This window comes from Onychomys torridus, chromosome 7 (assembly GCF_903995425.1).
Source record: "Onychomys torridus chromosome 7, mOncTor1.1, whole genome shotgun sequence".
NCBI classification, from domain to species: Eukaryota; Metazoa; Chordata; class Mammalia; order Rodentia; family Cricetidae; genus Onychomys; species Onychomys torridus.
In genome coordinates this window covers 35,719,436-35,746,188 of record NC_050449.1, presented here as the reverse complement: position 1 = coordinate 35,746,188, position 26,753 = coordinate 35,719,436, and the positions used below count along the sequence as shown (strand labels likewise).

General features: G+C 44.2%; 1 protein-coding gene across 1 annotated transcript in view; it reads left to right on the top strand.

Moving 5' to 3' along the window:
• Tecta (tectorin alpha) overlaps positions 1-18,933 on the top strand; it is a 68,883-nt gene extending 49,950 nt beyond the window's left edge. Inside the window, exons 13-23 of the mRNA XM_036192464.1 lie at positions 567-950; positions 3,464-3,750; positions 4,836-5,116; positions 7,874-7,984; positions 9,013-9,215; positions 10,158-10,321; positions 10,773-11,021; positions 15,930-16,092; positions 17,110-17,197; positions 17,471-17,587; positions 18,171-18,933. Coding sequence (XP_036048357.1) covers positions 567-950; positions 3,464-3,750; positions 4,836-5,116; positions 7,874-7,984; positions 9,013-9,215; positions 10,158-10,321; positions 10,773-11,021; positions 15,930-16,092; positions 17,110-17,197; positions 17,471-17,587; positions 18,171-18,271 — 2,148 coding nt within the window. The 3' untranslated portion in view covers positions 18,272-18,933. The remainder of the gene's footprint in view (positions 1-566; positions 951-3,463; positions 3,751-4,835; positions 5,117-7,873; positions 7,985-9,012; positions 9,216-10,157; positions 10,322-10,772; positions 11,022-15,929; positions 16,093-17,109; positions 17,198-17,470; positions 17,588-18,170) is intronic.
• Positions 18,934-26,753: the final 7,820 nt, after the last annotated feature.

Below are 26,753 nucleotides of genomic sequence, written 5' to 3'. Positions count from 1 at the left end.
CACCTTTAGTGCCCAGGGAAATAGAGATGCTTGCAGTAGAAATAAATCAGAAGTAGGCCGGAGTGGGGGAAGAAGTATTTGGAAGAGTGAGTATTGGGAAATGTTGAAATGGTTGATCATGGGAGTTGATTATCATTCTCTTTTGACTGGTTGAAATTTAAAGCACTGGTCTCTCATTCCCAAGTGAATTTAAATTTCATCTTAAAGTGGAGCCTATATTTCTTAGAAGCATGATTCTCAGGCTTAAGAAAATCTACGATGTATTTTTCCTCTTCACCTAGCTCCTCTGACAGCTCCCTGCACATTCAGGTAGGCTCTGATTAGTTCAACAACCCCAGCCATAAAGATTCCAGAGTTCTTGATGGAAACCAATAATGTCTAAATTGCGTATTATTTGGCCTCGGAATTGCATCAAAGGGATAAGCGTTTGAATCCAGGCAGCCTCCCTCCTGCTCCCTAATGCTAACCCCAGCCCTATTAAAGGGAGGATAGGCTGGGCTCTGGGGTCTCCAGCCTTGACCGCAATCTGAGATCACAATTTAACTCGAATGGCACCCCTCTTCCAGCCCAAGCAGCTGTTCTGGAATGGAGACTGCACTAGGCGCTGCCGCTGCTTCCGGCGCAACCTGATCCAGTGCGACCCACGTCAGTGCAAGTCGGATGAGGAGTGTGCCCTGCGCAGCGGGGTGCGCGGCTGCTTCAGCACTAAGACCTCCTACTGCTTGGCGGCAGGGGGCGGCGTCTTCCGCACCTTCGATGGTGCCTTCCTGCGCTTCCCGGCCAACTGCGCCTTCGTGCTCTCCACCATCTGCCAGAAACTGCCGGACATCTCCTTCCAGCTCATCATCAACTTCGACAAGTGGTCCTCGCCCAACCTCACCATCATCTCACCTGTCTATTTCTACATTAACGAAGAGCAGATTCTCATCAATGACCGGAACACCGTTAAGGTGATGACCTGGCTTTGATCCCTAAGAAATGAGCCAAGGGAACTGGGCATTTGATAGTGGTTTGTAGTTTATCCCAAATAACTGAGTTGAAGGATAATAAGGGATTGCTCCTAGTATCCTACACACATGGCCAGATTTTTAGAAAACTGAAGCCTAAAACTCCTGTGGGCGCACAAGAATGGGCCACTGTCTCTGTTACCCATGATTCCAAAGGCCTTGCAGGAAACTTAGAATCTCAGGCTGTAATGACTACAGGCCGGCAGTTGAGCTCCAGGTGATAAAATGGTAGATAAGCCAGCTTTTACCCTGGATTAATTTCTAAAAGGCATCTTATTAGCTTTTAAGAGCCTTTGCAATTATTCTTGGCTTTGTCCACTTACACTAAGCCCAATCCTCATTTCTGCCATGCTTTCTCTAAAAGAGAAGGCAAGCATTTGCCTATAAAAACAATGATACAAATGAAGCCCAGTGGAGCAACTGCCTCTACCAGAGGTCCCATGATGACACTCCAGCGGGAAGAAAATGTCAAATTTATCTTAGATTGATTCTTCCTTAGGGCCACTGCCTTGGCTGTTTTTGCTTGTAAATCTAAGACCTGCATATAAATACATGTGAAAGACACACTCACTCCCATAACTAATATTTGATTTGAATACCCTACTCATTCCAATTAGGAAAACTATGAATTATTGAGCCCCAGTCTACAGCTATACCGGACTGGCCCTTCAGATTGACCCAAAAGATGGAGCCAAGCTCCATTACAATGAACTTAGGTGAGAAGTGGGGATGTGAGGAGGAGAAAGCCACATTAACATGTTCTGGAATATTGTACCTTTCATCCACCTTCCACTACCAGGTCAGCTGAATCTAACATTGAATGCACTTTTATTTAAAGGGCCATCAAATACCTTAGTATATAGTGCCAGGCAAGAGACTGGCTTTTTTTTTTTTTTTCTTTTTCTTTTTCTTCTGGAGCTGAGGACTGAACCCAGGGCCTTGCGCTTGCTAGGCAAGTGCTTTACCACTGAGCTAAATCCCCAACCCCCTGAGACTGGCTTTTTGTAAGCTTAAAGGAAGAATCTGGGGTTTGTTTTTGGTTTCGGTTTGGTTTTGGTTTTGGTTTTTCGAGACAGGGTTTCTCTGTGTAGTTTTGGTGCCTGTCCTGGAAACTCGCTCTATAGACCAGGCTGGCCTCAAACTCACAGAGGTCTGCCTGGCTTTGCCTCCCCAGTGCTGGGATTAAAGGCGTGCGCCACTACTACCTGGCAAGAATCTGTGTTTTACTGCTGGCTTTTAACTTCCAGGAAAGCTGCAACTGTTTTTGACACTGTAATTCTTTTTGCAAATTGGCCTGCGTGGACACAGCTGTACTGGTGAGAATACAGGAAGAGGTAAAAGTGGCCTCAGGAGAGTCACACAGATATCACTGCCGAACAATACCCCAAGCTAGCCAAAAGGAAAGGCAGAATGTTTTAAGAAGCCATCTTTTCTTTATGGAACAACATCACTAATAACCGGGTGTGTGGGGGGGAATCCAATTTATTTTATAAGAACAAGAAAAACATGTTATATCCAATCCCACAGGCCAAGAAATTTTATAAAGTGGGAAAATGACAAATGCAGAAAGTACTGTGTTTATAAGGCATCTGGGAAGACCTCAGGTTTACACGTTATAAATAAGAAAACAGTAAACATGACAGAGATCCCCAGGCCCATTGTAACCTTGTTGGACTCCCCTTAGAACAAGATTATGATGTCATTTTCAGTAATTGGTAGATGCTGGGGGAAAATTTAACACAAAAATCTATCCATTCACACAGGGCAATACTATCTGATGTTTTCTTCCCTCTTAACTTTTCTGTTCCTACACTTTGCTTCCTTCCGGGAAACTGCAGGATAAGTGTGTCCCCTTAAACTCTAGGGCAGGAGTAGTCAGTCTATGGCCTGTGGCCAAATTCACTTGGTGTGTCTGTGTGTTAGTGTGTGTATGTAGACTCATGTGTGCTCTGGTGTTTGTGGAGGTCAGAGGACAACCTCAGGTATCATTCCTTAGGTGCCACCCACCTTTATTTGTTTGTTTGTTTGCTTGTTTGTTTGTTTTGGAGATAGGAATCTCTCACCCTCCTGGAACTTGAGGAGTGGGCTAGACTGGCTGTCCTACAAGCTTCAGAGATTTTCTTGTTTCAGCCTCCTCAACTCTGGAATTACAAGCATGAGCTACCATGCCCAACTTTTTCAGTGTGGGTTCCTGAGATAGAAAGCATTTCCTCATCCTTTTGAGGGCAGCACTATACTGACTGAGCCGCCTCCCCACCTCTCTGACTTTGTAAATAAAGCTTTATTGGAAGCTACCCACTCATTTTGTTACACATGGTGGTTGATGGCCCAGCACAAGGGCAGAGTTGAATTACTGTGGTAGAGAAGACAGGGCCTGTAACATCTGGCCCTTTGCTGAAAAGATGGGCCGATCCTGGCCCTTGGGTAAGGTCTTTCTATCTTTCTCCATCTAATAGGTGAATGGCACACAAGTAAATGTTCCATTTATAACTGGCTTGGCAACCAAAATCTACAGCAGCGAGGGGTTTCTGGTGATTGACACCAGCCCCGACATCCAGATACACTACAACGGTTTCAACCTCATTAAAATCAGCATCAGTGAGCGGCTGCAGAACAAAGTGTGTGGCCTGTGTGGCAACTTCAATGGTGACATGACTGACGATTATGTGACCTTGCGGGGGAAACCTGTGGTGAGCAGTGTAGTGCTGGCCCAGAGCTGGAAAACCAATGGTATGCAGAAGAGGTGAGTATGTCCCAGTAGTTCACATCATGACCATGGACTCCTTGCTGGGGTCTACCCACTTCCAGAGGAGGTGTGAACAGGGAGTGTGCTTTCCTTCGTGTGTTCTCCCTTCCTGTCAGGCAGAACTCTGAGTTTGGCCCTTGGAGCTGAGGTGCATGGGAGGCCCCAGTAATTTTTCCAACTGCAGGAGCTGGTTTTAGATGATATAATTCTAAATTGTCATGTGATCTTGCTCTCAGTGACTCGGAAGAGTGTGCTGGGGTTAGAATCTGAAGCTGCCACCAACTATCTACTTGAGACCTAGGATCCCTCTTTACCTGGAGAAACAAGTGGCTTATTTGCATGCGGAGGTCCTGTGAGTGCCACACCAGGACTAGATTCCCTGATTCCTGGCTTGGCTTGGTACTGTCTCCCTCCACATCCCACCCAGTGACCCACAGGTAGAGCAGCTGTTTTTGGACATTTAGGCCATTCTGGGTTTCCCACCAATAAACAAGGTCCTAGTCCCCTGGAGGGGCTGTGTTTCTGTTTTCATTTGGTTCTGTTTCCTCCTGCCTGTCTTTGTTTTTCCTTCTGTGAGCTCTCTTCAGCTGCACACAGCCCTCTTGTGAAAGGTTTGCTTTTGATCTCTGACAGCTAAATTGGAAGTGGCTAGAAACTCCTGAATTTCCTCCTGGGTCTTTAATTCTGCAGGCAGGCATCATTACTGTTGTTATTCTGCTGATATGCTGTTAATCATTATTATGCCAATGATATCAGTGAACTATACCGAAGTTGTGAATGGTTGTTGTATCAATACCTGTTGGCATGTAGCTCTTTGGCTACTAGTCCATTCTGGTATTTTATCTTCACTCTATCCCAGTGATAGGAACAATAGAAATTGTTTCACTTTTTTAAGTGGGTGGAGACCATTGCGGCCTGGCTTTCCTAAGGTCATATGGCTAGTTAGCATTGATGTCTGCATATTCTATGAACATCAGCGCTAACTAGCCCAACAGGTACAACAGACGTGGTCTCACCTTCTATGGGAGAACTCAGATGGCTGTTTTTGCTTCACTCATTCTGACCAGACCTCTCGCCCCCAGCTGCAACGAGCTACAATTCTCACAATACGCAGCCACGTGTGATAATGTGCACATCCAGACCATGCAGGGTGACGGCTACTGCCTGAAGCTCACCGACATGAAGGGCTTCTTTCAGCCCTGCTACGGGCTCCTTGACCCCCTCCCCTTCTACGAGTCCTGCTACCTGGACGGCTGCTACAACCACAAGAAGTTCCAGCTGTGTGGCTCCCTGGCCGCCTATGGGGAGGCCTGCCGCTCCTTCGGCATCCTCAGCACCGAGTGGATTGAGAGAGAGAACTGCTGTAAGAGGATTCTTTTACTTATGTGGGTGCGGGGAGGGTAGCGCTGCTTAGTCTGATGTCAGGTCCACCCCATCTTTACTTCTCCATCTGTTCCATGGCTTGGAAAGCTGTGAGCTGTCCCCGAGATTCAAAGAGGGAACTTTTCCAGGGTAGACTAGCCCACCATGTCCACCATGTCTTGGTTGGAGAAGCATCAGTTTAGTGGCTTGGTGGAAGGATATGGTTAGTCTGGGACTCCTGGTTGCTCTTAGTTCTTAACTCAGCTCCACCATGACTTCAGAAAGGGAAGAGCATTGCAAGCGGCAAGATGAGCAGGATTGAGCTGGCTCTGTCTTCAAAGGAAGCTGTAGATGGATGTCTAAAGGGTTCACACATTCATCTAGATGGTGAAATAAAAACTTCTACTTCATGCCTTGTTTTCTGCAATAAGAAACTTATATGTAGCATTCCCACGATCCAATGCGTTTACACTTTTACTGGGTTAAATAAATAAATGAAATAATTCTTAATATATACATACATATATAAGTGGGTAATAAGCATAGGTTTGCCCATTATATAAATGGTCATTTCCGTCAGTACAGTATGATGGTGTGACCAACAGAATATGTGTTTATAGCCAGACACACAATACCAACCCTGAGTGCATCCAAGAGCTAGTATGTATCCAGGACCATTCCCAAACCACACAAGCATTGGTGAGTCTATAGCGTAGGTAAGATTAACTGTGGAGGTATGGTCAGTTCAAAACCAAAAATTGATGCAGTTAATTAAAAATATATTTGATGGTTCCAGTTAAGAAAATTACTAGTCTGTTGTAAATCTTTTTGGTAACTAATAGTTTACCATGTTCATAAGGAAAACATTTTAAATAACTTAAAAGGTAAGTGTTTGAACTTTGAAATTTGTCTGGCTAAATCTACACACACACACACACACACACACACACACACACACACACACACACACAAGCTTCTTCCTGTCAGGGAGTGGTTATGCCTTGTGTGTCAAGTGGGGACCTCTACACTTTGGAGTGAGCTCTTCTTCCTGTGGGCCATGAACTGTTCATCATTTCTGCTCTCTTTGGCCCTTCTCGGATGGTATTGGCCATTGACACCATTTGCTGACTGCCCACCATGTGCTCCTGTGTCAAACGTTGAACACTGGGTGAGTAGTGAAAGGTCTTAAAAACAGAAAGCCTTCTCGAAATAGAGATATTTAAACGAGGCTGGTAGCTTGCCTTCTCTCATCTCTTTATAAACTAAGGCTAGATGCTGAACTGTCCCTGTACTCTCGCCATGTACAGTCACTCACCAGAAGGGCTTGGCAGCCAGCCACACTGAACAAGGTGTGTGTGGCGAAGGCTGTATTTTTAAAAAGATTTATTTCTTTTTTATCTCATGTACGCATTTGTCTTTATATATGTATGTGCACCATGTGTGTGTCTAATGTCTGAAGAGGCCAAAAGAGGAAGCTGCATTCCCTCAAACTAGGGTTACAGACAGTTGTGAGCAGTCATGTGGGTGCCGAGAACCAAGCCTGGCTCCTATGAAAGAGCAGCCGGTGCTCTTAACTGCTGAGCTCTCTCCAGCCCCTGAACTTTGTTATTAACCTTGTTGTGGTATGTGTCTGTGACGAAATCACTTAAAAATCAACTTGCTTAGTAGTTTTTAAGTACCCAGTTTCTTGTTATTAATTACTATCACATGTACAATTGCTCTCCTGAGCTTGTTTCTTATAACTGAATGTGTGACCTTTTCTAAACCCCATAAAAAAAAAAAAAAAAAAAACTCCCAAAGCAATCTTAGCTTATTTATAATGGACACGTTCTTCCTTAGCAAAAATCTGTGGCACGTTGAACAAGTATTTTTCTCTCTCGATTGGAAGAAAACTCATCATGTCACGAATGAGTCTCTTAAAGAGAATGCCCTCAGTTAGTGAGTGTCAGATGGAGGTGCTGAATGCCTTGCATGAAGAGTTATCTGTTGCAGGAACATGTTCATGACAACAGGCTGGTGTCTCACATCTTCTGAGCTTTCATGTTACCTTATTCTTTGTTCCCATTAGCAAAATGGTACTGTTGATTGAACTGGAGAATTGTGGGTAGTTGTTTATCTGCCCACTTTTACAAAACCAAGTAGATGTTTGTGGAGAAGGTGCACCAGGAACAGTCTCGCTAGGAGGGCTTCTCTGGGGTCTTAGGAGTCCTAAGGGGTTGGTTATTGATAAATATTTATTGAGCACTACCTATGAGATGGCTGGGTGCTGGAAACAGAGAAACAAATTATTTGGGTGCGATTTTTTCTATAAATATAGAAAACTCAAGGAATTATAATATGTACAAAACGTATTAGATGTAGGGTGTGGTGAGCGTGTTAATTGTGATATGGTATGGAGGATACAGAAATTGTAGAATGACTTGGCAGATGAGTCTGTGTTTTAGTTCTACAACATACCTTCCTGGATGACCTTGGGTAAGTTTTAGCTGTGAAACTGGTGTTATAATACTCAGCTTGAGGAGTATTTTTGAGCGTCAATCACACTAATTCAGTTAAAGCTTAAGGCATAGTGCAGAGCCGTAGTAAACATCCAATTAAGAGAACTTGCCAATATTTTCTGGAGGTCACCCTGTCTGTCAACTTGCAGGTATCCACCTGACCATTCCCAACTGGACTGTGTCAAATCTGGAGTGCAACCCAGTGCTACTGCGTGTAGGTGTGAAAATCAAATTGTGTGTTTCTGTGTTTTCCTTTTTAGCAGGAGTGGTTGAAGACCCCTGTGTGGGGGCAGACTGTCCCAACAGGACCTGTGAGCTGGACAATGGAGGAGAATTGTGTGGATGCATTGAGCCACCCCCATATGGAAATAGTGAGTGACTAGTACATCTCCACCCAGAAGGTCTAATGAGGTTTATCAAGGAAATGCCAGGGAAGAGGCTGTGTATCTCCCCCACCCCCCACTGTGTTAGAAACCCAAAAGCAAAGCTTTTAAGAGCTAGGAAGCAATTTGAGAGACCCAAGTTGCTCTTTTAGACTCCCACATAAGTAAATGGTTTGATGCCAACAAGAAGGAATTAGGAGAGTGCCAGGTGCCTTAAGACTGACTTCAAGCCAACTTTTTCTGCCCCAAAGATGTTTGATCCCAAAGACATGGCTGAAATGTTGGATGTGAACAGCAGGTTCCCCAGAGTTAGAAATGGTGTAGTCCTCAGCCAAGCACACATGGATGTCAGCTTAAAGGGGAAGTCTTTTGTCTTTTGGCTCCATGATCTTTTCCAAACCAAGTAATTCACAAACACATGCTAATATTAGTGTCGTTCAAATATTAAAAACCCAATTGACTAGAATGTTCATAGGAGGGGACAGTGTGCATCATGTAGGCACGTGAAAATATTTTTCTGTTTCTCTAGTGTTTATTACTGAATGCTTATATACTCAGAGAAAAAGCCTTCTGCTGGAGCTCACCAGGACTCACTAGAGGTTCTGTTGAGCTGGGCTCAGGCGGGGCTCTGGGTGGTGGGGTCAGACCAGCACTGTTCTTCATGAGGCATCTGCTCCCCAGCCAGATGACACTGTGATAGACTTTGTGTGTCACTTACAGAAAAGTACCTGCCACCAGCATGTGTGGGAGGGAGGCCTGGGTTTCTACAGAAAAGACAAAAGGCACTTTATTAGCATTTTTATCTTTTTAATAAGCCTCCACCAACGCCCAAGTTATTGCTTTGAATGAATTCATGCACTCATTTGGTGTGATCAAAGCGTAATTAAGAAGGCTTGCAGCCTCTGAGTGGAGATTGTTTCCTGCTTCTAAAGAAACATGGCCGTGGGGGCCCCAGCCCACCCCTGCAGCAAGAATGACTCCCACCGACAGGCTTGCCCTCCTCACTGTCCCCACAGATTCCCATGACATCATCGATGCAGAGGTGACCTGCAAGGCAGCCCAGATGGAAGTGTCCATCTCTAAGTGCAAGCTCTTCCAGCTGGGCTTTGAGAGAGAGGGTGTGAGGATCAATGACAGACAGTGCATGGGCATCGAGGGGGAGGATTTCATCTCCTTTCAGATCAACAACACCAAAGGGAACTGTGGAAACATCGTGCAGGTGAGAAAATGGGGCAGGAGGGGGCACTTGGCTGAGGTAGCGACATCCCCTGGAGTTTGGACCTTGGTCATCCTTAAAGGCAGGGTAGTCTGCTTAGAAATACACTTACTGATGAATAGCAGAGCGCCCATGCAAAACTCAAAGGCAGAAGGAGCAATCCTCATTTGGCGCTAAGTGGTTGAGTGAACTGAAGAAGCATTCTGAGTGGTTCATTTCTTTCCTTGGCTTGCAATGACCACTGCGGCTCTTTGTTCTCTACGTCTGCAAACATTTTGTTTCTTTTCTTATGCTTCTATTGTCTTTCCAGGTAAATAGAGCCTGCTCCAGCTATTTTAGGTCATAAACTGAAGAAAGGAGTCGGCTGTATGAATACAGAGATGGCCCGGCTTGTCATGTCAGGGTTTCCAGTGTCTGGTTTAATGAAGCATCTCACTCCTCTTGTCTTTTCCTATGATGTAATAAAGATTATGCCTCTGTTCATTAGTGCTTTTATCAGAGGGGGGATGGCTTCAGGGGGCGAAACTCACTTGTTCAGGTGGTACTTATAAATGGACCGGGCAACATGTTTGTTAGAAGAGAGATTTCAAGTTAAGGACTGAAAAAGAATTGCCAATTCCATCTACGTTCACCAGGCATTGCCAGCATCTCATGCTTTCTGTAGCCTGAGTTCCAGCAGATGTCTGTTTGTAGTTGGAGTTCAGTGGTACATGGAATCTGCCTTCCATGGGCGCTCAAGGTCATCAGACTGCAGGGCACTGCTCACATCTATGGCCAGGCTTCTTTCCTCCGGTTGGTTCTGAGGCTGCTTCCATGCCGATGTATTCTAGCCTCTGGGTTTGGTATGGAACAAGGCCATTTCTTTATAATTCTGGGGGATGGATTTGAAATGCTAACCACATGCTCCCGAATTTTAATGATTTCTGACCTCCCCTTGATCTGCAGTCCAATGGCACTCATATCATGTACAAGAACACAATCTGGATTGAGAGCGCCAACAATACGGGCAACATCATCACTAGGGACCGCACGATCAATGTAGAATTTTCATGTGCCTATGAGCTGGATATCAAGATCTCCTTGGACTCTGTTGTGAAACCTATGTTAAGGTACAGAATTTTATGGGCTGCTCTCATGTGCTCGCTCTCTCTCTCTCTCTCTCTCTCCTTGACAGCTAAGGTTAGCAGCATCAGAGTAGCTAGCATTTGTCTTTGAAGCACCGGAGAAAATGTAATTCAGGTTTCCAGAAACAAAATGGTCTAGACAAATTATGGGAATGCTTCGTAACTACCTGTGACCAATGAGCATTTGAAATTTGGCTCAGGGGACTAATAAATTGAATTTTTTATTTAATTTAATTTAAATGTAAATTGCCCCACATAGGGACCAAGTTATACTAGGTAGCCTTATACTTGAGGACTGTAGGCTCTGCCTTCCCTCTACATTTGAGCTTGAAAAATGGTAGATAATTGGATAAATAACAGGATTGGGGGTTTTAGTTTTTGGGTGGGATTTTTTTCTTTTGGTTGCTTACCTCACACTTGAGTCTCTCTTTGTTAGTGTCATCAACCTGACAGTTCCAACTCAAGAGGGCAGCTTTACTACCAAGATGGCACTCTACAAAAATGCCTCCTACAAACACCCCTACCGCCAGGGGGAGGTTGTGTTGACCACTCGAGACGTGCTCTATGTGGGGGTCTTCGTGGTTGGAGCTGACTCCACACACTTGATCCTCACACTCAACAAATGCTATGCCACCCCGTCCCGAGACAGCAATGACAAGCTTCGGTACTTCATCATTGAAGGAGGGTGAGTGGCCGTGCAGCCTTGTCATTGACAACAAACTCCGAGCCTTTAACTGTAACATGTTCTGTGGGAATAGGAGAGTGGGAATAGGCGTTAGCTTTTGTTGACACCCACAGAACCAACATTTTGTATCAGCAGATTCATTTCATTGTCATACCCTGGGAGGTAGACTGTATAAGATCCAGCAACTTGCCTAAACTCACATAAGTTAGTGGCAGATCTCCTGTCATGGGGCATTTGCCATATGATGCTTTAAATAAGGAATTCTGACTTGCCTACCTCAACCTTCAGTTTAAGAGGAATCTGGAATTTTGAAAATGAACGATGCAGGGAGAGTAGCTGAAGGTCAAGGTCTATGAGTGATGTGCCAATAAGAAAGAAGGGATCAGGATAGAGCTCGGTGGTAGAGTTCTCTGCCAGCACGTGCTATGGCTCTGGGATCAGCTCCCAGTGCTGTCAAACAACAACAACAACAGCAATAATACTGAAACTAAAAGGCAATTAGAATACCACGGTTCACCCTTTTCTGTGAGGGGACACATCCCAAGACTCCCAATGACTTCTTGCAGCCATAGGTAGTTCTGAACACACTACATTTTCTCCTGTATATGCACAACATACCCATAATAAAGTATATTAGGCACATTAAGAGATTAACAAGGACAGCTAATAATTAAAAGGAGCTGTTGGAACAATACAGTGCAATAAAAGTTATGTGAGCATGGCCTCTCTCCAAACATCTTACTGTACTGCACTCACCCTTCATCTCCTTAGGATGATGTAAGAGGGACTTGGTGCTGATGTTGCAGGAGGAGTGAGGTGAGTAATGTAAGTCCCGGGACTCTGCTTCAGGCTACGACATACAGATTACTAGCACACTCACTAGGAATGCACATGAATCAATCTGATATCTGAGACCCACTACTGAAGACTAGTGGGTAAGTAGCATATACAGCGTGGACACACAAGACAAAGGAATGATTGACTCTTGGCTGGCTTAAGCAAAGCTTGACTAGATACCAACCTAGTCCTCAGAACGGCATGCAATTTCAAACCTAAGGGATCATTTCTTAGTTTCCCGGGCCAAAAATCTTGTAGTGGGGTTGAATGTGAATAACCAAAACTATAGAAAGTGGAATCATGCATCGGAGGGGGTTTCTTATGCTCACCAAGCTTCCTTAACCTCGATATCATATGCCTACCCCCTCGTATATTTCCTGAAACATGGTTGCACAACAAAATTTATTCAATTAATGAATGAGAAGACTTGACCAAACAATAAGAATGAGTAAAAACACTGGTTGTGCCGGACAAATTTACACCTATGCTAATACATTTTCTAATAATTTATTTTACTATCATGGCACACTATGCAAAGAAATGGACTTACTTTAAGTGTAAAATGCAATGATGTTTAGTCCGCCAGCACAGACACCCCCTCATTCCAACAGGTTTTCATCAGCCCAGTACAAGGATTCTTAATTTGAGTGACTACATTAATCAGATTTCTTTCTATCATAACTGGTAGAATTCAGTGTTATTTGGCTTATCCGAAAATAAAAAAGGAACTTACTGGTTACAAAACTCAGTCACAGCTGTGGGTGCATTTTAGGGATGTTTGCATTCAAGGAGATGTCAAGGCTCTCCTGTTTTCTCCTGCCCTCTCCTATCTGTCTATGTCTGCCATTGCTCTGGTTAGTTAGCTGCTGGCAATCCTGGCCTCACTAAGGACAGAGCACATCTAACTCCAGATCAGACTCCCAGGGAGGACCTGTGATTCGCTCATTGGATCACCCTTGTTGGAAACCCCCACCATTGGACTTCCCTGCCTAGGTTGCTGTCTACCTCTGTGGTGGAGCAGTGCTGCTCAGGAAGCTGTCGTTAGCTTTGTGACTGTAAGAAGAGGATTGGGGGTACTAGGAGAATTGGGGGAGCCTCTGGGAAAGGTATAAATATCCACCATTTTGTTGATAACACAACCTTGGAGAAGTTAGATCACTCAAGGCCACCAACCAGCGAGAGGCAGAGGCAGAGAAGTAGTTACCTGTCAGAATCACACTGGGTGATACCTAGTGCCTTGTCCAGGCGTGCCATGGAATTTCTCAGCAAAGTCCTCACTAAAGCCTTCATCTTTCTGAATAGATGTTCAGCCCTCCAAGAGCAGAGTCAGGGGGAGGACTTGGAGACTGCTAGGTGTCTCTGAGTCCTTGGAGACAGTGTTAACAATACCATTTCCTCTTTTCCCGTGCATATCTCTTTCCTCCTCTTACCACATTCCTTTATCGAAGGTATGTGCCATTCTACAGCTATAAACCCAAATGACAAAGTTTCAGCCTCCTTGGAAGGACGAGGTGGTAGTTAGCATTTTAAAAATAGTATTTAATAGACTTGACCCAGAGAGGGAGAGCAAGCCAGCAAACATGTTCATAAATCTCAGCTTACCCCTGGGTCTGTCTAAATAAAGGCCTTCAAATTAAACCATTGTTATGTGGGAAATTATCTCATCCTCAGAGAGAACTAGAATCCATCAGTCCTTCTAACCTTTCTTAGAGGCATGGGCTTATTGTTTTCCCGAACCCCAGTGGGCTGATGGGAAAACACGCTCAGCTTCATGAACGAGCAGCAAAATGGACTCCCTCATGTACTAGGCAGGCCTGCTGTTCCTTCCCAACTATGTGGAAGGCAGAGACAACACCAGCTTCTACCACCAGCCCAGGCATCCGGAGACCCAGGCCACACCTCCCTCTGTCCAGGTGCCTAGACATGCAAAAGGACAAGTGTCAATCAATATTCTTGCCTTGTTTGCATTCTTCTCTGCCCCGCCCCTCACACACACAATGTTTTTATCCATTATTTGGGAATTTCACATAATGCGCACTTACTTCCTGGTCCTCCCAGGTCCATCCCCCAACCCTAGTGCCCCATCCCACCCCCCCCAAAAAAAGAAAAGAAAATACACCAAGTCCAATTTGTGGTGCCCATATACTCTTTGGAGCACGGTCAAAGTCTCTTAAAGAAAACTGAGTTCTCCCCCCCCCCCCACACACACACTCCCATGCCAAGAGAAACAGTCTAGACAGGAAGCCATTGGAAAGAGCTCTTAAATTGTTAGCTTGCTCTAACAGAGTGTCCAGACTCTGTCCTGTTGCATGGTTCTCTGATACCTAAACTTCATGCCATCCACGTGGGAGAGAGGAGGGGGCCTGGTTAGAGCGAGAAGGTCTGTGTGCAGATTGGGAGTCTGAAGATCCTTGAACCAATTTAGACCCTCCAATGATAATGACAAGGAAAACTGTAGCACACTTAGTTTTTCTTTCAAAGCATTTAAGAGACTATTGCTTTGAAAAGCCAAGTTGCATTTTGTCTAATTACGAAAACTAATAGGTGTGGGAACGCTGAAGGATAACTTCAATTTTTAATTTTCCTTATTGCTGAGCTATTTAATCCTGTGGGCTTGGGGGAAAGAAACCAAAAGAAAAAAGAGGCACCTTTTAAAATCTTTATCACTTAGAAAGTCTTTTGGCTCCTCTGAGCTCACAGTGGCCATGGCAACACCCTCCCTCCCTCCCTCCCTCCCTCCCTCCCTCCCTCCCTCCCTCTTTCCTTCCTTTCTTCCTTCCTCCCTTCCTTCCCTTCGTCCCTCTGTCCCTCCCTCCCTTCCCTTTCTTCCTTCCCTCTCTCCCTTCCTTCTCTCATTCATTCATAGATCCAAAAATGATTTTCAAATATCTGCCATATGCCATGCAGTGTGCCAGAGCCACAGTGATGATTGTGACTTTAACCCTACACTTAAGGAACTCAACAGGATCTTGTTGACAGATTCAGGAAAGGCTACCTATTCCTGCCATCTAAATAAGAGATATTTATGTGGGAGTGGGTGCTGTAGATTGGGACCCAAGAAAGGAGCAGAAAGATGTTCCAGTGAGGAAACCATTGCATGAAGACACAAACAAAAGAGACTATAATGCATTTGGGGAACGTTTAAGTGGTTGTGGAAGCAAAATCACTGTGCCTGGGGGATGTGCTGGCGGTGGGAACTGGGTATTGGTGACACTACAAGAAGCCAAGGAGGTGGGAAAGAGGCAGTCCCCTCCGCCAAAACAATCCCTGGGACTCATCCATCCTGCCCCTCCTTCCCTTCGGCTCCTACTTACTTTAGTGTGGGAAGAGTCCCCAAGGGATTTGAATTAGGGCCCCTGCCAACATCGATAATTAACTGGAGAAAACAGAGGAAGTGAGACTTGGGTTTGCTAAATTGTCTTCTGTAGAACACAGCTCTGTGAGGGGGCGGACTGGGATCCCAGAGCATGGGGGGGAATTGAGAGGGGTCCCCCACAGACATCTCATTGGTAGTTGCTGTTAGGATAGCAATTCAAGGTGGCAGTCAATGTTTCAAAACAATGAAAACAGGAGGGAGTGATAATAAATGGCACACTGAAGCAATCTGGAGGTCACTTTCAAATGCAAAGTCCGTTTTAGTGTTTCTGGCCATTTTAGAAGAGATGTAAAAAACTGAAATGAAGATGAGGATTAACCTCTCAGAGGGAAACAAAAAACAAAAAAACAAAACTAGGAGTGTAGTGGACAGCCATCCCAGCATTGGCCTGGAAGTTCCAACCCCCATTGAGGCTTCGGTAATGGTCACGCCCACAAGGCGGGGCTGAGGGAGGAAGCGGAAGACCCAGGATCGAGAGGAGGTCTCTCTTGGTTCTGGGACCCTAGACGCTGGAGGTAGACCGAGCAGAGTTCTCCAGAGAACACTGCCAGACTGCGCCATACCTTTCCCAGACCCTACAACCTATCCCTTCATTTGTAAGTTACCCCACAAAATAAACCTCCCTTTTAACTACGTGGAGTGGCCTTAATAATTTCACCAATATAGGAGTCCACAAATTTTTTTTTCCTGAATAGGTGTCAGAACATCAAAGATAACACCATCGGCATTGAGGAGAACGGAGTGTCCCTAACGTGTCGTTTTCATGTCACTGTCTTCAAATTCATCGGAGATTATGATGAAGTTCATCTTCACTGTGCAGTGTCCCTCTGTGACTCAGAAAAATACTCCTGCAAAATTGTAAGTGACAAAAAACAAAAAACAATGCTCTCAGCCTTTCTCTAGCTGCCCCACAGTGACTGCAGATGCCTGGTGGCAGCCCTGGAGCTATCTAAGCACACTCAAGAGTGGGTGGTGATATTTGGTAGGGAGTATATGGTGGAATGATGTCCATGTACTACTCAGTCTCTAAAATACCACAAGGCCATTGACTTCACCTAGGCAAGGGCTCCTGGAGCCGTTGATATCTTGGATGTACAAATGCTGTGTAGGAGAGCTGAGCTGTATAATGTAGGATGCTAACAGCATTATGGGCCTCTAGACATCACTATTATGTACTCTCCTATTGTAACATCTTGAAAATGTCCCCAAGAATGTCTATACCCTGAACAGATAAGATTGGCCTGAGGAAGACCCATCACGGTAGTCTCCAGGAGTGTGTTGAGTCCTGCATCCTGAACTGAATAGCCTGTGGGCTGAGCACCACTCCATTGGTACTCAAACTCAGAATACAACATATCCAAGTACTTGCAGCTCATCAGATCTGCACTAGAATCCAACAGTCTGGAATTGGGTGGGGTTGCAGACAAGGGACAAATCCATCATCTCCTATGCCAGACTGGCATCCTTACCACCACGATGGCTATATCCCCAAGATGGTATTGCTCTAGATCCTAGTCTTTCACCTCCGTCTTTATGTTTCCCTCATGTTTACAGAAGCGAGATGTGAATTATGGTCAGAGCTACTATCAGATGGCGCCGCATACATTAGTATCAGACAAGATCCAACAATTTTCATTGCTGAGCAGAGAGCCTCTTTGAATCTCATTCTAGTGTGGAGAGTATATTTAATTCTGCTTGACATAAAGCCTAGAGTCCCAGTGGGCTTGATGATCAAGAATGCATTGGTTCTAATTAATCTGAGCAGCGACAGTGCTGGAGGCCGAAGCTGCTGTCTCTCTTGGAGGTGGAGACATGGTGAAGAATAAGTTATCAGCTTAATTGTGTGAAATCTCCCTCTGGTGCTCTGTCTTTCAGAACTGCCCACAAAATTCCAGGATCGCCACAGATTATACAAAAGAGCCCAAAGAGCAAATCATTTCGGTGGGACCTATTAGGAGAAAAAGTATGTATGTTCCCTAAAACACATGGTAAATTACTAAGACAGTGGGAGTTGAGGGCTCAGATGTGCCTCGCTTGTGACGTGTGATAAGGAGGTGACACCGGAGACACCAGTATGAGGGGACTGCCTATGTCCTCCAGGAAAACCTTTTCATTGGCTTTTAACAACTCTTTCTTCTTTGCTCTCTTTAAAGCCCCCCCCCCCCCCCCCGCCTTGATTATGAATTGCAGGGCTGCTGTCTCTATCATTAAGTCTCTCCCACATGCTCATTTCCAGGGCTGGACTGGTGTGAGGACAATGGGGGCTGCGAGCAGATCTGCACCAGTCGGGTCGATGGGCCTCTGTGCAGCTGTGTGACTGGATCCCTGCAGGAAGATGGCAGGAGCTGCAGAGGTGGGCTTCTTCTGAAGGGACAGGCAGCCAAGTGACCTAGGAAGCTCTTTAGCCACAAAGGGAAACACAGCTGAAGCCTCCTTAGCATCTTGTCTGTGAGAGTCCCAGAGAAAGACCGGGAGTACTCAAGGAATTCCAGGACCCGAACAAACAAACAACCCACTTTGGGCCCCTGGTATTTCGTCTAAAAGATGTGGACAATTGGAACAAAATTTCTAGGCTATGTGTTGACCATTATACTTCAGTTAAGCCCTTTTGTGCTGAAGTTGGTAATCTTAGCTGGACATGGTGGCACACACCTGTAGTGAGGCTGAGGCAGGAGGCACATGAGTTCCAGGTAAGATTGGGTTCTACAGTGAGACTCTATCTCAAAAAAACAAAACCAAACAGACAGGAAGCCGATAGCCTTGGCACCTGATTTCCCTGGTCTCCTTCTGAGGTGCACAGGGCTCTCTTAAAGGTTGGATTAATTTTTCTTTATTAATCAGGGCCACTTGGATTTTAATTCCCTTTTATTTGAGTGCTGCTGGGCAGGTCTGAAGCCTGTCTAACTGACATGTCCTATGCTCCTTTCTGTCCCCAGCCTCGAATTCTTCAGTCGAACTTCAAGTCTGGACACTTCTTCTCATCATGGCCCAGATTTCACTATGGCATTTTGTCTATAAAGCAGGCACAACCTCATAATGAACTCAAGGTGCTTCCTTCAGCCCTGTAGGTATAAAAAGTGTGTGTCCCCAAGTCAAAACCTGTTTGAACGTGTACAGCCTTGCAAACTCACGGCACCTTCCTCCAGCAGTCAGGTCTGGAGGACTCTGAAGTTCCTAGCTCCTCTTCCATGGTATGCAATGGTGGCTTTTCAAAGCCAATGGGGGGTGGAAAGCATCTATTTACCACAAATGCCCAAACAGTTGGCACTGGGGACGTTGGTTCAGACCAAAAGCCAGTCAGGGAAGAATCTCTGGTTACAGAAGTCTGATAGGAAATCTGGCCAGAAAACTCAGTCTGTCCCCTGAGGTTTCTGGACCCCAGTAGTTAGAGACCAGCCTGTTGCTGTGACTTGGAATTAAAGCTGTGACTTCCTCTAAGGAACCCCTCTGCTGTTCAGAAATGTGACCTCTGATGTGCAAAGACTACCCTCTGTTCATGCTTAGCTCCTTCCCCACCCACCTGCTGTGGCCTCCACCTTGCCATACCAGCTTCAGCCACTGGATATAATGTTTGCAGACTTGGAGAACCTCACCCACCCCATCCTGACCCTCATACCCAGCCCTTCACTTTTTACAAATCAACCAAATAATTTTTAATGTGTTTTATCCTTAAATAAACGTTGTGTTCATATATTCTCATTATTGGGTGGCTGGACTCACTCCTATTGATGTTAAGTTCTGTACGTAGACTAGTAGTGTGCTAGGATTAAAAAACAAAAGGAAACAGTAGTAGGCACTGGGCTGGGTGGGCACTGTCAGCCAGAGCTCTAATGTGTATGTGTGATGTCCTTGTTGGTACGTGCTCACAGAGCATCCTCGTAGCACAAGGGTATTCTGCTGAAAAGAGGCAGGCAGCATCCTCCTTTGTAAGTTGTACATAAGCGCATACTATTATTAACATAGGGCTTGCTAACTCTATTCCTGGGGTACCTCCCTTTTTAAGGCTAGAAACACAGTAAACCATACTTCAAGTTTGTTTTGAAGTTATCTTGGAGTCAAATCAGTGGCAATCAAAAAAATATTTTTCCTGGGAACTCTAAAAAGCTGAGTAAATGTGTAGCTTCTTTGTGCAGGGGCTCCGAGCCAATGGCTGTCATTTTACCTGATAAAGGCATCTGCATCTCTCTGCCACTGAGCTGAGGAAGTGAGGTGTAGTCAGAGGCTGCTCTGAACTACCCCTGTTGGGAGGACCAGAAAGTTCCAGCAGATTTGAGCATTCACACGTGGTGCCTTCGAGCTAGGAAATGAATGGGGACAGATGGAGACACTTTGGGGTCTTTCAGGAAAACACTGAATGTGACTGAAGTCTTCAAAAGAATCTGTCCAAGCCAACTCCCAGTAGTCATCCTTGTTAGGACAGAAACGGATGGTGGCTGCTTGTTCTCTGTTGATGTAAAAACTTCAAGTCCTGGCTCCTTGAGGTCAGAAGACTCAGCCAAGCTGTCACACCTCTTCCATCCACCCCAGAGAAGACCAGGGCTTTCACAATCGGATCAGATGGGTCGAACACACGAATGTCTCATTGAGTTCCTTAGATAAAGCGTGAACGAAATCATCCAAGGGAATGAAATACTACTTAGTAATTCAACCTTATTGATTTTCCTGACCATGTCATTGGAAGTTACTAAATTGAATGCTGTGTTTTGTTTTGGGTTGGTTTTAGCTTTTAAAGTAAATATTTGGGTTGAGGAGATAGCTCAGTGGATAAGATATTTGACACACAAACGTGAGGACTGGAGTTCAGAACCCATGTGAAGGCTGGGAAGGTGTGGTGGCCCACTGTATCTCAACTTTGGACAGCAGAGACAGGATTCCTGGGGCAAGATGAGGAATGAATGTATCTGATCAGTGAGCTCTGGGTTCAACTGAGAGAGACTGTCTCAGGAATGAGCTGGAGAGCGGCAGAGAGACATCTGCTGTCAACTTTGGGCCACCAACATATGTACACAAAGGTGCACACACATATACATTCACATACATGTGAGCTATACACACACATACATACCGTAATACATACATAAAATAAAATAACTGCTCCTTTTTTGCTACAATTTTGTTCCTGTGGCTTTCTCACTTGTCTGAAGTCCTTAGAATAAGTCACACGATGGTGCCGTAGCACAGGACTCTGAGGTCTCACAGGCTGAAACATCAAGGCTTACTTCTTGCTCATGTCTGGGGACTTCTCTGTTCATTGGCCTCCTGGAATGGAGATGGATGGAGATAGCATTAGATTTCGATGCTACCAGGTCAACATGTGGCTTCAAAGGAAGAGGGCATGCAGAATCACACTCCTCCCACCACCCCCCTCCCCCGTCACTCCTTTGCCTGGATGGCTCACTTCCTGTCACTGTCCCGTTCCATTGGCAAAGGCAAGTTGTGTGACTATAACTTTCAGAGACCCTGTGAGTTGGAAACTGGCCCTGAGCATGTAAGGGAGACTGGCATTCCACAGCAATGATTTCCACGGTGTCTTCAGGGCAAGCACCACTCTCCAAGTTGAGAAATACCCCCACACAAATGACAACACACGGACAGGCCCTTTAGCTCATTTTCCTGAAGGCAGAAAAAAGGGGAGCCAGCCCTGACTCATCTCACACTCTGCCCCAAACACAAGTGGTTTAACACACCCAGTGCCACACCTTCGTTTTCTTCCATGTAAAATGAGAACACACACCTTTCTTTGAGCAGTCTGTAGGTTTCTGTCTTATATTTACTTATTTGTCCATATGTGCTCACCCACCCACATGCATTGGAAGTCGGAGGACAATTTGCTAGTTGATTCTCTCCTTCAACCTGAGTCCCAGGGACCCAAATGAAGTCATCAGGCTGGAGGACAATTGCCTTTACCAAATGAGCCATCGTACCGGCCGTCAAATATTCTTATGCTAGAAAATGATACTAGATAAACATAAGGCACGCAACAGCTGACCAAGACAATTTGCGGCCTAGCTATGGCCAGACATCTCTCTTATCCTAACCCCGGGGAAGTGGAGACAGGTGGACCAGCAGTTCAAGGCCATTTCAGGCTGTGTGATGCCCTATCTCAAACAAATAAAAAATAATAATTCTAGAACTTTATCTTGTCTTTGTACTCAAGAAGGAAGGGGGAGAAGAGCGTGCTCAGCAGAGGGTAGAAAGGAGAGAAGAAATTCCGTTGAAAAGCTTGTTGACTGGGTATTTGATACCAAGGGAAACACTGGGGAGCAGGAAGCTGGTACTTGTGACAGTTGGGGATTCTATAACTGATTTCTTAACGAGTGTTAGGTATGTGCTTTACTCAAAATCTTCATGGCAGAGTTGGAGAGCACTAATTATTTAACATAATCTAATATTCCAACTATTTTTAGAACCATTTGACATTTAGCGAGAGCTTGAAATCTAATAAAATTCCTTGCAACCAAAGGAATTAAATAATTATCAAAAGATAACAACCACCAGGGCTGGGATACAAAGCATTGTTTCTTACTAATTCTGAATTAATTAAGAAGCGACCCTGTTAGACCCCCTCTGACTCCCTCCCAAACCCACCTATCTAATCACTGGGGGATTTTTCAGCCCATGAGTGTGCTGACACCGGCAGCCAGACCAGTGAAAAAAGGTCAGACAGCACCCTCTAGTGTCTACTTTTAATTTATCATGAACCCCAAATTGTTTCAAACCAAAGCAATCAAATTACAATCCCAGCCTCCCAACACCTTAGGTACAGAACATTACCAGAATATAGCTTTAGAAAACACATCAAATGCCAAGGGCATCTTCTGAAGAACATCATGAGATTTATTTTTATGTGCACAGTAAGCCTTGTTCTGAGAAAATACCAGCTTTGGGCATCCCATGCAAATTTTGCCCTTAATATCTATTTCTCTAACATGACAACAAAAATCGCTGCAGAAAAAAAAAGTATCTCTTTAAAATGTTGTGACATAAACAATCAGATCGAGAAGAGCTTATGAAATATTTAGTGGCCTTTTCCCTGCAGGAGAATGTAAACTGCTTTGCTATGTATCTACCAAGCAAGAGCAGTAACTCTGCTCTGACTAATGGAAGGTTCTGTTAGTGATGGCTTAATTATGTTCACTGAAATATGGCTCTCTTCTAAGAAAACATCACCACGGCAGAGGGACAGATCTCAGTGTCTATAGATAGAGATAAAATACAAAAGAGTCATCATTCCGAAAGTCGGCAATCAAATTCTGTTTGCTGAGGAAACAAGTGGAGAAATAATATTCACTGTACATTTTGTGGTAGGTTTCTGTTTGCACATAGCCTCTAGGTTAGCCGTTGTTTTGTTTGTTAGCATAAAACATCCATTGTGAAATATTTGGGGAACCGAGATATTCTCCCATTAGATGAAATTGCAATATGTTGCACAAAGGCAGCCTCCTCCATAACTAATGCTTTCCCACTGTATTTAATATTGTTTGGCTTTGAATCATACTGCATGTGGGAGGGGACATTACAGAAGTGTTAAGTTGAAGTTAAAACACATATAGCGTCAAGTACCAGGGGAAAACATGAACCCACTCCTATAAATGTGGGTTTTCTCATACATTTATTTTATGATAAATCTCTAATGAGAAATGCTTTATTGTTTGTTTGTTTGTTTGTTTTTCAAGGCAGTGTTTCTCTGTGTAGCCTTGGAGCCTGTCCTGGAACAAACTCTGTAGCCCAGGCTGGCCTCAAAATCATAGAGATCCACTTGCCTCTGCCTCTCAAGTGCTAGGATTAAAGGCATGCTCCACCACCACCTGGCCTAATGAGAAATGTTTAAATGGCAATAATATTTTAATAACCAGGAACTCATGAGGTAGCATCCTTGGCTTCCCCCTCTTAGTTCTTAAATTTCCTTATGCAGTACTTCAGGGTCAAAAAAAAAAATCCAACTATGTAGTCCTAATTTAATTGGGATTAAAAAAAAAAACATTGAATCAAAGACAGTCATGTGCTTAATTGTCTCAGGGTTTGCAAATCTTTGTATTGAATCTAATCAAAATTATTAAAGTTATTTAAAGACTGTCATCATATAGATTTTTGATTCTAGATTATATGTTAGCCCAAAGCAGAAAAGACATGGCTCCTAGTGTTATTCTCTTATATACTATATTGGCTTTTTTAAAAACAGAATATTGGACACAGTAACTTAAGGAAGGAAAGCCATATTTTGGCTCCAAGTTTGAAGGGCTACAGTCCACTATGGCAGGGATGGCACGATGCAGCTCAGTCTACGCCCACTCTATCTTATTCTTTATTTATTTGCTCTATGGCTGACTATAGAGAGCTATAGCTGGACCAGAAATAGACACCCCCTTCAAGGGCCAACAACAACTGACTTCCTCTAGCTAAGCCAGAGTCCCCAAGGTTCCACAGCCTCTCCAAATGAGGCCACCAACTAGAGACCAAGTGGTTAGACACATGAGCGGAGGGTGGAGGGGAACATTTCCCACGCAAACTGTAATTTCCATAAATGTTTATCATTCAGTATTCATGCTGGTCCTCACTGTGTGTTTCGTCCTCCATGGACCTGGAGTGTCCAGCATCGTAACTGTGTGTGGTCATAATTGTGTTCATTCGTTCACACTTTCCAAGGATCATTGCAGTGGTGCTTGCCACGTGCTGGTAAGGAACATTTGCATCCATGCAGAGCAGAGAGTCTGCCGCGTGAAGAGTGATCAGAAAGCAATTTGGCAAACTGATTCGACAAGGAGAAAATGATTCAACGTCTAATGTGAATGCGCCTGGGTGTCATATCAGAATATTCACAGCATAAAATGAGAAAAAAAGAACTGTGAATAACACAGACACAAGTTGGCTTGTTTAAAAAAAAAAAAGTTCCAGATTCTAAATGCTTACTTTGAACTTCCAAGAGAGATGAGCGGTAATACCGTGAATATTAATTCAGGATAAGCAGAATCTTGACTCATGGAAATTTCAGATTTTAAGGCATGTCTCCCACAGGCTAGCATGCTCTAACTGTAGGTTAGCCTGATATCTTTGTAGAGAACTACTTTTTCTCATTAACTTTCATTCAGAAAACTAAATTAATAGAGGGCTAGAAACCTTACCACCTAGACTGTCAACACTCCCTTGGACCACAGTGAACAACTTACCCAACGATGTCCCCAAAGCAATAGCTGCCTAAATCATAAAGAAATGAGTCTCTACCATATAACCCTAAATGTTTTCTTATTATGATAGCAGATCATCATGACCATAAGAACTTTATCATAATTTCAGCATTATAACTTAAAAACACAGATCCAACAAAATTTATATTCTCTCTGTACTCCCAAAGAGGCACCAAGACTCATCAAAACCAATAAGGGACCAATAACGTCACAGCTGTATCAGGACGAAGGTTTCCTAGTTCAACCACTTGAGGGTTTTCCCTAATTTGTAGGGAGCATAAAATGATAGGACTTAAAGTATGATGACTCTAAAACTTTACAATAAGATGGGTAGATTAATCAGAGTCACCAAAAACTAGCATTCTCAGGTGTCCTGATCTGACAGAACAAAATGACAAGGGCTGCTAGAGAGAGAGCTCAGTGGGAGTGTTGGCTGCTCAAGCATGGGGACCTAAGTCCAAATCCCCAGCACCCAGACAGAAAGCCAGGCATGGGTGTCTACACCTAGAACCCCGGTGCTGTGGAAGTGAGGATTGCTGACGTTTACTGAATACTAACTAGTCTAGTTTCAGGTTCAATGAGAGGCTCGCCTTAAAGAAATAAGACAGGGAAGAGTAGAGACAGACAAGCCATGCACGCACGCACGCAAGCACGTACGCACACCTGCCCATAGAATGACAACAAAAGTCTTCATGGTTAGGTCCCTTGTTAAAAATATGTCCTTTCATTGGGTGGTGGTGGCACACACCTTTAATCCCAGCACTCGGGAGGATTATTGTGAGTTCGAGGCCAGCCTGGTCTACAGAGTGAGTTCTAGGAAAGGCACAAAGCTACACAGAGAAACCTTGTCTTGAAAAACCAAAAATAATAAATAAATAAATAAATAAATAAATAAATAAATAAATAAATAAATAGAAAATGTCCTTTCTTAAAACACGAACTTGGGTCACTGAGTATGGACTCTCTGTCTCTAACATTTCACTTGTGTAAAGACCTGGGAGGAGAAAGAAAGCCTTTTCACTGGTTCCTACATTATTTATGCTAATTCTATTCTGAGTTGTCCCTCTAGCCAGAAGAAAGCAAATGCATGAGGGCTGGGAAAACGTGAATTGCAGAGTGCTTTCCTTTTGTGAAAGTAGGATGAGAAGATTCTGCTCAATCATGGAACAAAAAACAGCTAGTAGTGGCAGAGAGATTGCAAAGGGGCCAGAGGTTGAGGTGAGCCCCACACTGGTCCCCACTTCTCATGGGACATTTAGCCAGCCTGGCTAGCCAAATGCTGTCAAGGTATCATCTCTTTCCAGACAGGTCTCATCTAAAACACCCAAGCAGCCTGTGCTAAAAGGCTGTCTTAGGTAGGGTTTCTATTACTGCAAGGAAACACCATGACCAAAAAGCAAGTTGGAGAGGAAAGGATTTATTTGCTGTTCATCATCAAAGAAGTCAAGACAAGAACTCAAACAGGGCAGGAACCTAGAGGCAGGAGCTGATGAAGAAGCCATAGAGAGGTGTTGCTTATTGGCTTCCTTCCCCTGTATTGCTCAGCCTGCTTTCTTATAGAACCCATGACCACTAGCCCAGGGGTGGTAACACCCTGAATAGTCTGGGCCCTCCCCCATCAATCAATAATTAAGAAAATGCCCAACAGCTGGATCTTATGGAGGCATTTCCTCAATTGAGATTCCCTCCTTTCAAACAACTCTAGTATGCATGTCAAGTTGATATAAGATTAGCCAACACAAAGGTAAATAAAATTACCTTAACACTGAGATAATGTGCGAACATTATGAGAACAATGCCTCTTAGTCTTAATTCAAAGAAAAAAGCCTACTGCAATCAAGAACTGAGAAAGGAAACATATAGACAAGTGTTCCCTGAGGAAGAAAGTTGAATTTAACAAAACATTCCTAGTGGGATGCTAAACTGATGGGAAGGGAAGAAAAGAAGTATCTTGATACTGTTCCTTTTGAATAAATACAAGATTTCGTAACAAAAAATTAATGGATTACCTCGAACAGCCAGGCAATAAATATTAAAGCTAATCCACAGGAGTTGGATTTGTTGTTCCTCTAGGAAAAGCCATAATTTCCCCCTAAGATGTTGTAAAACTATTTCTTGGACATTTCCTTTAGGCAGGGTCTATTTTATTTCTTTAGAAGTGTGTGTGTGTGTGTGTGTGTGTGTGTGTGTGTGTGTTGCAACCTCAGGGTGAGTTGCAAAGAAAAAGACTTCATTCTTACCAGCCTTATAATGTTTAGTATTTGATCTTAAGCGTTTCCTTTCCAAGCCATATAAATATTTAGGAAAAGTTCTACCCCTCCCCCACAGTTCATA